Source organism: Enoplosus armatus, chromosome 24 (assembly GCF_043641665.1).
Source record: "Enoplosus armatus isolate fEnoArm2 chromosome 24, fEnoArm2.hap1, whole genome shotgun sequence".
Lineage (NCBI taxonomy): Eukaryota > Metazoa > Chordata > Actinopteri > Centrarchiformes > Enoplosidae > Enoplosus > Enoplosus armatus.
Genome location: NC_092203.1, coordinates 6,644,708 through 6,655,511, shown reverse-complemented (window position 1 = coordinate 6,655,511; position 10,804 = coordinate 6,644,708). Strand labels below are relative to the sequence as shown.

Sequence of the window (10,804 nt, the reverse complement as noted above, 5' to 3'; positions counted from 1 at the left end):
GTTGGCAGAAATATGATTTGAACGTTGAAAAGTGGGCGTGTCATAACCGACGTGCCAGGCTGTTGGTTGATGGCTGGATGTCATGATATTATTGGTTGGTTCAAGCCTATGTCAGTGCACGTCATTGTTTTACAGGAAGAAAACATGATTGGATTTTGATATAATACAAAGAAATAGATTTTTTTTGTAAGTCTTTGGGCATATATTGTTAAATAGATGCACAATATGACCAGGGAGGTGATCTAAAATGGTTAAAAGGAATTTTTTCATTTCATCTCAACTTTAAAAACCAAAGGATGATCAATGATTAATTTAGAGAGCTCGTGATGAAACAGACTTCACAAAGCGCTTCACAATTCAGAAGACAAATTTAAAGATCATTAAAACGGGGAAATTATGGCTCAAATGTAAATAAAAATTGTAAAATTGACTAATTTAAAATTAAACTTTAAAATGAAAGTAAATGCAGTTTGTGCGGGAATTTATACATCTGGCCCCAGGCATTTGTTGACAGACATCAGTTGTTTCAACAGAGCAGCCATGCTTTATTAGGACATCTAGACCGACAGCAAAGAAAAGTTTAAATTAAAGCTTTCAACCAAACTAACAGTCATGGATGGTGACCTGGCGCCTTCTGTAGACAGCTGGAAATCCTACCTCTTACAAAACCCCAAAATATACATATACATGCATGTTGTATAACCTTTGCGTAAATACACTCAACAGCCAGTCTATTAGGTAGCTACAACTAGTGCAGTCTAACACAGCAGCCCTACAGCAAACCCTTCTATTCGTGAAGGTCATCAGAGTTGTAGCTTGTGGTGCAGTTGAACTGTTATAGTGAGGTGTCGCCCCTCAAAAGGGGTTGACAAATATTAGAAACACCTCTGTATAACACATAAACCTATTGCAGGACTGTTGTATTAGTTTTAGCTTGGTGTGTTTTATATAAACTGGCAAATGAGTGCAGTTCCACAACAAGTTGCTTCAGCATGGAAACATGTTTTCTGTGCACATAAGGATTGCAGTTAATTCACTTTAAATTGGGGTCATTTACTATCATCGAAGTTGGCAGTTTAAATCCCCAGACCAGCTGGGAACACCTGGCTAGGGTAACTGAATGAGAGGCTTGTCACTACCACATTGCCTTTGAGCAAGACAGTGAACCTTCAACTGCTTCTGATACAAGACTGTCAATTGTGACGTAAAGCAGGACATTTCTTAATTACAGAACTATTCACTGTGAAGCTAAGTGCAATTTAGTTGCTGAGACCAGCTTTTCTAGATGCCAGTTTTGAGTCACACCAGATGTAGTGGAAACCTTCAGAGGCGAGCAGTGTTCAGCAGGGAGGGAGGGTGGATCAATAGTGAGCTACAGTTTAAGAAAAAACTATCATGAGTGCAGGCAGTCTGTCCTTGAATCACATGGCTGTCTACCATGACAGCAAACCACATGATCTCCTGATTAAACACTGATGGCGAGCAGATTTGTGCCACATAGAAAATAAAGATTTTTTTAGTTTGAATTAACACTACTAGACCAGAGAAGGGTGTATGCCAGTGTCTGAGGAGATGATACAGTATTTACAGTGGAGAGGATGATCTGTACAAGCTGGTAAGCGAGGTGAACGTGCTGGACAGGAAGGTAAGAGAGGAAATGAGGAGCTTCACATTAAAACATGGTGATTTAGTCTGAGTGACAACTACAGAGCCTCCAGTCTGCTTCTCCTTCTCATTCTTTCTTTTCTGTTTCATTTGCCATCATCCATTTAGTCTTTTCTCACATGTAGTCCTTCTCTCCTTTCAGCCTTTTTCTTCACTCCTCCTCTATTGGAGCATGTCCACAAAAGCGTCAAACTCGTCCATGTTTTTCTCATAAACGGCCAGTTTCTCCGGCAGCGAGTCCTGAAGACAGAAAATACAAATCCCTGTTACTACCAATGTACATTCGGCTTTGCTCCAAACTTTGAGGAACTTTGTTTTGAGTTTTTTCCCCCCTAGATTTTAAAAATGAGTAAAAAACAGGGAGCGTGTTACCAGGTCATCAGCCATCGACTGAGAGCTGATGTGTAGTGAAAGGCTTGCCAGCTGAGGAGGGTTTTGAAACTCTCTGTAGAAAGTGCCCAGATCCATCGGCAACAAGTCGTCTTTAGAGAAGGCTGGACGCTACACACGGAGGCAGACAGATAAAGAGACATTGTTTAAATGTCACGATCAAACAATTAAATGCAGCAGAAAAGAAGAGTAAAAGCTAACCAGCTGCTGTCTGAAGCTTCCTTTTTATTCATACAGTGAGCGGGCAGAAGAGAATAGAGCTATAATTACGTACAAAGTCGACCATGACAAAGTCATCCTGCTGCCCAGACCCCTCTGAGCCCTGAGAATGGAGACTGGCCTGCAGGGGTGATGGGCAAGGAGGAGAGTCTGGAGGCTGCACCTGAACACACACACAACAAGACGATATCCCAACTGTCGAAAACTTGTGTCAACTTAAAACAAGTACTTTTAACATTATTATCCACTGTCCATTTAAAGATAAAGCAAAGTATTTTGCTGGATGAGAAAAGGCATTGTTGTGACATCAAGTTACCATGGGATCATTCTCCTCTGAGTCCAGGCCTCGGGGAGCAAATGCAGCAAATGGCAGGTCCAGACTGGCTGCTGTAATCTACACACACACACACACACACACGGTTGAATTCAGTGGGCTAACAAAAATACTTAAAAGACAATTCTGATAATTTTGTGAAATAAAACCAACTAACTTCATATGTTTCAAATCATGAAGTCACAGAATAAACGTGTGTGTGAGTCAGATTTGATTTACCTGTGTGCTGGGTTTATTGACGAAGGCGCCTATTTTCCTTGTGAATGCATTGAGAGACTCCACAGGGTCAGAGGGAGAAACACTCCTCCCATCATCCCTCCTTCCTTCTCCACTCTGTGACAGGCCGTCATCATCCCCGCTGGGAAGAGAGATGAGACACCATTACAAGTTTCATCAAGTCCACATTCAGACCTGAAGACTTTTCAGAGCCTGAGGAGGTTTTGCAAAATCATGGGCAAAAAAACAGAAATCTCAACAACAGAAGTTATTGTTTAAATATTGATCAACAATATCTGCTGTGTGTTAAGATCACTTATTTTCAGATTTAGGGAGAACTATGAAGTTACATATTTGATAGAACCACAACAGCAACGCATAACTTGGATATGAAGATGTTGAAGTAACGTCAGGAGAGAATTACCTGCTGCCAGGTGTGTTGGCGTGCTCTACTGTCAGATGGGCATCAGCTCCATGAGGAGGGTGGGCAGGTACCAACACAACCCCACCCTCCTTCCCAGCATGCAACATCTGAGGAGGAAGAACAGAGCAGCATTATAGTAGTAAATCTAAACAGTAGTTTTTCTTTTGTTGAGTTATTGTGCCACATATCACAGTTGAAAAATGGTGCATCACCTGGTTTGGATTGGCGGCAGGGTGACAAAGCTCAGCAGCTCCTGCTAGAGCTGCAGGTTGGTATGATAACCTGGAAGCATACAGCTAGAGAGACAGAGACAGATGGAGAAGAAGAAGAGGGAATATTAGGCTTCAGGTTTAACGTCAGTTGCGCTCTTGAGATGGGTCACAGATGAACGGGCTTCACTACTGTGGAGATGATAAAACATTGAGATGAAACAGGTCTAGTGAGCGTTTGCAGCAAACAGGAGCTACAGTGCATAAAACTCTGCGCTGAAATAAGTGATGGAACTACGGATGATGGTAAAAAAAAAGTTTCTGATGCAGCTCTGACACACCAGGGAGCAACACACACCCCAAAACAAATGAGAAATCTGAGTGATCAATAGTTTCAAGGTGTATAACACACAGTCACATTCCCACAGTGGCCAGTAAAGACTCACAGTGTGAGTGACAAGTCCAGGAGCCAACGGAAGCTGCAGACTGTCCAGAGGGAGGGGCTTAGACAGTTTAGAGGGCGAGGGACTCAGTGTACACACACACTGACACACATACACAGATAAACACACAATAAAAATACAACAGGAAAGAAAACAGACAGAGAGAGAAAAGAGAAATGAAAAACAGGCATGAAAATGGAGAGAAGAAGTCACAGGTTCAAAGAAAGAGACAGTAAAGTGGAGCGAGGGAGTGTGTCCTCTTACCTGAGAGGGAGGGGAGGTGGAGAAGGAGGTGGTGCAGACCTCCTGTGAGTCCTGAACCCCTGCAAACGCTCCTCCGTCCTCCTCGTCTGGCGCTCTGGACGCACACATTATAATTTAGATGATTCAAGTTACTCGTACTGGTGCTAACCAGTAGGATGTGGGCAGATAATGGTTGCTTTCATTCCGACAGCTTTCTGTAGCTACCTGTAGTTGCAGGGATGTCCCATGTTTGCAGGACGCTGGCTGCCGCAGGGTGGATCAACAAAGTGATCCACAATGATCCCCATGATAGGAGCCGAGCGCTCAAACTGTCTGCAGAAGACGATATTTCAACAGTTGAGTTATGCTCGTTTTGACTGAACAGAGTAGTGGAGAACTAAAGCAAAATCTTCAAATACATAAACATTTCTATCCACTCAGAAATGATACGTAATATTAACAAACATATTTCCAATTAAAATCAGAAAATAATCAATCAAGACTGTGTAGTGTGTTCGTGACCTGTTGGACATGAATGCCAGGTTCGTGCGGTAGGCACATGAAAGTGTGACTGTGCCAACAGGGGTGCCAACGACACCGACACGCACCGTCTGAAAACCTGTAAAGCAAACAACAACAAACCTCAGTAATCAAGAATACATATTTTAAAATGTATTTATGACATGAGTTACAAACATTGTCAGTGTAACTTCTAGTTCATTTGTCCTACATATCTTTGGTCTCATGTTACAGTAAATGATGCCTTTAATGGGGAAACTACTCTGAAGGTCGAACAGTATATTTGGTGTTTTATTTTATGTTTACATGTGATTTCTTTTCGAAACTATTAAAAGTGTATAATTAATATCCAATTTGGTTCCTGGCCAGTTCAGGAACGTTTCTTATGTGGCAAGTAGAGTTTACAGTTACCTTCTCCTAATCCACCCAGCTGGACTTCCCCAAAGTAAATCCTAGACATGAGAGAGGCAGAAACAGGTAGTAACATATGTCATACATCGATTACATGTAACAGAATTTTAAGGCATTTAGAATGAAAACCAAGAGCAGAGCAGTTAAACCAGCTGTTTAACAAGACCGGTAGGGTCCCCTCACCTGTATAATATGACATAGTCGTGTCCCTGCTTTCTAGACAGTTTATAGGCGGGTGTTACTCTGGTGATGGCCAGCAGAGACTTCAGAAGGACAGACAGACGATTGTAGACTGTATATGACACCTTGATGTCCTTATCACACCTGCAGTAGAGACAGACAACACAGCGAGCAATCATTATAATACAGCAGTGTGGTGGTATTTCAAATACAACTTAATAATAATAAGCAGCACTTCAGAGATGTAATAAAACTACAAAATGTAATAGAGACAAAGTAATTTTTCATTCATTTACTTCATTTATAACTTAAAGCAGCTGACACTCGCTGTCAGAATCAGCGCTAACTGCGATTTCATTTTTGCGCAAATATTCCTGAACAATTAAAAACAACAAAGTGAAAGCAAAATCCACTCACTTTTCATTCATCTCCAGGCACCAAGTCTCCAACTCCATTGAGTCACCCTGAGTGAGAAAGAGAGAGACAACGTAGGGACATTGAAGTAGACTGAAAATACAATTGTATTTATTTTAATTTTCTGAAACATACAGGGGTACATTAGCGGTCTGTTTACTGTTCAAAATGTATAAAACACTGGTGACATTTATGTAAGGGGTAATTTTATGGCTCTGTGTTTCAGACTCACACAACAATATGTGTATACTACATTTTGTAGTCAACCTCTCACCGTTTATAAATGTGTATAAAAGTGGTTATTTGTTATATTTCAACAGAGGACTGTTTGAGATCCTCTGGGTGAAAAGTCTTTTTGCAAAAGAAGAAAATGGACAGCAGGTTTTACCTCTGACGTCTTCAGGGAGATCTCGACACACATGGAGCGCCCGATGCCTGGAAGTTGGCCAGCCAGCGCCTTCTTGGCTTCATGAGTCACCTCTGGGATGTCTTTGATGGCTAAATTAAACTAGAAGAAATAAATGTAACCAAAATTATTTTAATCTGACCAATAATCCAAACATGAATCCAATCAATCATCATCAAAAGGTAAAGGAATTACTGAATCATTTTACCCAATCAGAGCCAGTAGGTGATGAGGACGAGCGAGTGCATATCTTCTCTCCAAGACGAGCTTGGACAATCACCTGGACAGTCTACAAACAGTACATAAGAAACCAACCAGACTGTCAACAGCTTTCACAGAAACAGTCCAAACAAAAACTTATCAAGAGCAACGGCAACATTGTTTGTGTAAAGGCATGTTGAATATGTTTCAATGTAACAAACAACATATATCTCCATTGTATTGGTGTGGAGGCGGAAGTATCAGTGACAAGTATCTCAAAACCAGGGAAAATAAAACCAAAACTATCTGCAGAAGAAAACGTTTTTATGAACCAACGCTTTACCCTACTAGAAGGCATGACATTTTTCCGCAGTCATATCCTGTACTGGAAACAACAGCATCATACTGGCTTCTTACCTTCAAGGCAAAGAACTTAATGAACTTGTCCAAGTCTTTTTTATCCTGGGGACTCAGGCCACTGTCCATGTTGTCACGACCCTGCAATCAAGCAAGAGCATTAGGGATTAATAACTAACTAACTAGTTCAGAAATAATTTCAGCAGTGTAATATTATGAGCACAGACTAATTTTGCAACTTTTTGAAACTGTCAAATTCAAATAATTGCTGAGAAAAGGTGAATAAATGTCAACTACAATATTTGTGAATATTCACACAATACATTCACTACTTAGGTTGCTTAAAACACAAAAAGCCAAATTGGAACCAAAACAAGCAATTTCTACCACATATATACAGTGATCTGCTACCTAGCAATTTTACAATTACCAACTGGAAGCAACGTACATTACAATGAGAATGCTGCCTTCGGCTTTAACATGAAAAAGACAGTTTATCACAGTTGTTTTTAACCCTCCATGTAGCAACTGCTTCTGTTACTAGTTAGCAAGTGAGGCCTCCACGTTGACATGAAACTGTCCGAATAAAAGTTGGAGGTCTTGTTAAACCAGAAACACTGACAACCACCTTACACGGTACACTACGCCACCTGGCAAATAAAAAAAAATACAATACCGTCGTTTCATCGATAATTACAGAACGTTTACGGTTCACACAGGCACTGGATAGGTGACTCACTGGCCAACTAGCGTTAGCCTATGGCTAATGTTAGCTAGCTGGCTAAATAGCACGCACTTTCACTTCATCACAAAACAGCAAAACTTACATTAGCTTTCCCCTTAACAATGTAGCTTCAATAAAATACAAATCAGTTTAATAAAGGTGCCACGCAGCACGGTCTTCCACAAACATTTACACGCCCAATTCAGATGTACACAACGTCAACAGCGGCTGTGCTACTTTTCTGTTTATCTTCTCCATGTCGACGTGTTTGGATAGCAGCACTTTCACAACCGCACTTTCGTTGATTTTTTTTGTAAACGTCTGTAAAATATACAGTCAAGAGAAAAACAAAAATATACAAAACAAAATTTATTTTTGTGAGCAACGAAACGACAATCTTACTATAAAGCAGTAAACAAATAAAACACACTTCCTGTGTCGAATCTGCGAATGTACACGGCAAGTTGGGTGTTCCTGTGGCTTGTTTTGGTTGATAAATGCTGCACGACTTCTGTAAAGGTATGAGCCATTTCCTTTATTTCCGTTATGCAAATAAAATTAATTATGCTTTAATGTTCATTTGCAGCTATTCAGCTACGTATGTTACTAACGTTAGCGTTCTCTCCGCTCGCACGCTTGGCTGAAATTAGGAAAGCTCAAATGCTAGGTAGCTAGCTAGCTAGTTATCACGTAGGCTTGACGTGATTCAGTTATACAGTAGTTAGTTGCTTATTGATAATAAGCCTCTAAACATGAGAACAGTTCTTCCATGCTGGAAGGTCTTAGCCATCAAGGACTATATATGCACTGTAATAAAGATAAAACATAATACAACTGTAATAATCTCAACACAAGGATACTTTCTAAAGTAACATAATGTATTCAAAATTTGTGGATTCCAGCATTATTTGGGTGTAAAAATAACACAAGCACGTCTTATTGAAACGTGTGTTCGATGTATGTTAACCACTATAAATGCCAAATATCACAAGAAGTTTATAATGAATGTAAATTACCCACAGCATGGCAATCCCTATAGCCATCTTGGACTGTGATCTACTCTTACATGGCCGAGGCCACAAGACCCTGGACCGCTTTGACCTGGACTCTGTCTCAGACAATTTCCTCCTCACACAATTTGGATTCCCTAGAGAGTTCATCCTGTATCTGGTGGAAATACTAAGAGAGGTGAGTGTGTGCTGATGCTCAGTTTTGAATAATCACATCCAATTAACTATTTCTTTAAATGTCTAAAAATCTGTATGTATTTCTGTGTGTTAGTCTCTCTGCAGACGTACCCAGCGGTCCAGAGCAATCAGTCCTGAGGTCCAGGTGTTGGCTGCTTTGGGCTTCTATACATCTGGCTCATTCCAGACATCTATGGGAGATACTATAGGGATCAGCCAGGCGTCAATGTCAAGATGTGTGTCCAATGTGACCAGAGCCCTGGTGGAGAAAGCTCCCCAGTTCATCACGTTCAACAGGTATGATACCATGCCACTCTCCTCGAATCCCATAACCTCCCAGCAAATTAGTTTTCATTCAAAACATTAAAAACAATAAGAAGAGGAAGAAAAAGTGCAACGATAATGTCTCCCAAACAGAGATCCCTCCAGCAGAGAGCAGTCCTTCCAGGAGTTTCAGAGGGTGGCAGGATTCCCAGGAATTGTGGGGGTGCTGGACTGCATTCAGGTTTATTGTATATTATATCAACACTTTTGAACACTATCTATGCAGGTGACGGCCTAACTGATCCGTCCTCCAAATTTTCATCTCCAGGTCACCATCAAAGCTCCAAACAGCGAAGACTCTTCATATGTGAACAAGAAGGGGTTTCACTCAGTGGGCTGTCAGCTGGTTTGTGATGCCAGAGGGTTGTTACTCAGCGCAGAGACCCACTGGCCGGGTGGACTCAAAGACACTGATGTTCTAGAAAGATCTGTTCTCCACAAACAGCTGCAGGACATCGAGGAGGGCTGGCTGCTGGGTGAGACCCGGATTTCAGACTCCCTACGTCATTCTGTAGTCTGAAAAGGTCCAGAAAAGGAATGAAGTCCTTTTCTGATTGCTCTCTTCTGTTTCCTAGGTGACTGTCGGTACCCTCTAAGGAAGTGGTTGATGACCCCGGTCGACAGCCCAGAATCCCCTGCAGAGTTACGATATAATTTGGCCCACACTGCTACACATGAGATCGTGGACAGAACCTTCAGAGCCATCCAGACCAGATTCAGGTGTTTGGACGGCACCAAAGGATACCTACAGGTATTCTTATCTACTCTATTCTATTCTATTAAAATCTAATATTCAAGTTATACTCTGCTTCTGTAACTATAAACAAAATATAATTGTTATCTCTCATCTCCTCTCTCCAGTATTCTCCAGAGAGGAGTTCGTCCATCCTGCTGGCCTGCTGTGTCCTCCACAACGCCTCCCTGCAGTCCGGATTAGACGCCTGGACTCTGGAGAGAACCAACCCTCTGGAGCAGCCCGAGAGCCTCGAACAGAGACCCGAGGACCGCGACAGCCAGGCAGAGGACCTCCGAAAACAGCTCATACTCAAACACTTCAGCTAAACCGCTGATTGAGACTGAATTGAGACTGGGACCGGAGCAAATCAAACAAATGTCACATTTAAGGCAAGAAAGTCCACAGACAGTGTTGCTGATGCAGTTTTTTAATATTTTGCTGGTTTCTACTCTACTGACTACACTAAGATAACATAGTTGTATATGGAGGAACATGCAAGACGCTATACAACAAACCAAGACAACATTACACCCAAACACATTTCAAACAACTGAACTCCCTGGAAAGTGCTTGATTATTCTCTCTCAAACATTCATAATAATCAAGCACCCCCTGGTGTTTTACAACTATTCAAACTGTGAGCAGCTGCTGTGTTATCCAGGTTTCTTTACAGGTGGAAAAAGTAACCCTCCCTTATTATTATTATTATTTTTTTTTTAAATCCCTCCCCACTTTACGTCTTCCTTCCCCCAAATCCACAGATTTTCCTCAATTGTTTTCCTTTCCCACGTGATTCCACAGGTTAAAATCTTGGACTATGTCACAATACAAAAACAAGGCCCTTATTTACAACAACTGCACATTAAGTTGTCATTATTTATGTACACTGGTGCATTAAGACTGTTAAGGGTGAGAATGGCAGGATGTTTGTGCAATGGGCTGCAGTCACTTGATGTTTTTGTGTACACTTAGCATGAGGGACACAAAATTAAACGGATACAGAGACAAATAAACTGTAAGGTTTTGGAGATTAAAATAGGATTTCTGAGTGTTTTAAGTCAGAACTCTTGTAATTATTTCCTCAAGGATTTGGACTGTTCTCATAGCTTTTATTTGAAGGAACACCATGACACTTAAAATCGTCATTTTCAGGAGCATCGTTGTGTTTTTTTCTCACATTGTCAGAATAGTGGTGAAGAAGT

The 10,804-nt window shown here is 41.1% G+C and overlaps 2 protein-coding genes across 3 annotated transcripts; one reads left to right on the top strand and one right to left on the bottom strand.

The window, feature by feature from the left end:
* Positions 1-521: 521 nt before the first annotated feature.
* atg13 (ATG13 autophagy related 13 homolog (S. cerevisiae)) lies at positions 522-7,585 on the bottom strand. Of its 2 annotated transcripts, XM_070930390.1 has the most exons (18): positions 7,459-7,585; positions 6,692-6,772; positions 6,282-6,362; positions 6,056-6,175; positions 5,671-5,717; positions 5,257-5,397; positions 5,074-5,114; positions 4,666-4,762; positions 4,369-4,476; positions 4,165-4,258; positions 3,904-4,002; positions 3,461-3,544; positions 3,249-3,355; positions 2,828-2,966; positions 2,591-2,668; positions 2,330-2,437; positions 2,038-2,166; positions 522-1,905 (listed from the first exon to the last, which is right to left on the bottom strand). In XM_070930390.1, the coding sequence occupies exons 2-18, from the start codon at positions 6,758-6,760 to the stop codon at positions 1,828-1,830; spliced, it is 1,620 nt and encodes a 539-aa protein (XP_070786491.1). In that variant the 5' UTR covers positions 6,761-6,772; positions 7,459-7,585; the 3' UTR covers positions 522-1,827. The 2 variants fall into 2 exon arrangements, with proteins under 2 accessions (XP_070786491.1, XP_070786492.1); XM_070930391.1 differs by lacking the exon at positions 3,904-4,002.
* A 793-nt stretch (positions 7,586-8,378) lies between these two features.
* Positions 8,379-10,659, top strand: harbi1 (harbinger transposase derived 1). The gene is made up of 6 exons (XM_070930717.1): positions 8,379-8,543; positions 8,637-8,839; positions 8,960-9,047; positions 9,135-9,342; positions 9,442-9,617; positions 9,728-10,659. The coding sequence occupies exons 1-6, from the start codon at positions 8,379-8,381 to the stop codon at positions 9,926-9,928; spliced, it is 1,041 nt and encodes a 346-aa protein (XP_070786818.1). The 3' UTR covers positions 9,929-10,659.
* The last annotated feature ends 145 nt before the right edge of the window (positions 10,660-10,804 follow it).

Bases quoted from the DNA above. Each gene is read 5' to 3' on its own strand.
- atg13 (XM_070930390.1), bottom strand. From the start codon at position 6,760: ATGGACAGTGGCCTGAGTCCCCAGGATAAAAAAGACTTGGACAAGTTC. The intron at 6,363-6,691 runs GTAAGAAGCCAG...TACTGTTTGTAG, and splicing joins TTAAGTTCTTTGCCTTGAAG to ACTGTCCAGGTGATTGTCCA. The intron at 2,967-3,248 runs GTAATTCTCTCC...CTCTCTTCCCAG, and splicing joins GCCAACACACCTGGCAGCAG to CGGGGATGATGACGGCCTGT.
- harbi1 (XM_070930717.1), top strand. From the start codon at position 8,379: ATGGCAATCCCTATAGCCATCTTGGACTGTGATCTACTCTTACATGGC. The intron at 8,544-8,636 runs GTGAGTGTGTGC...TCTGTGTGTTAG, and splicing joins TGGTGGAAATACTAAGAGAG to TCTCTCTGCAGACGTACCCA. The intron at 8,840-8,959 runs GTATGATACCAT...TCTCCCAAACAG, and splicing joins CAGTTCATCACGTTCAACAG to AGATCCCTCCAGCAGAGAGC.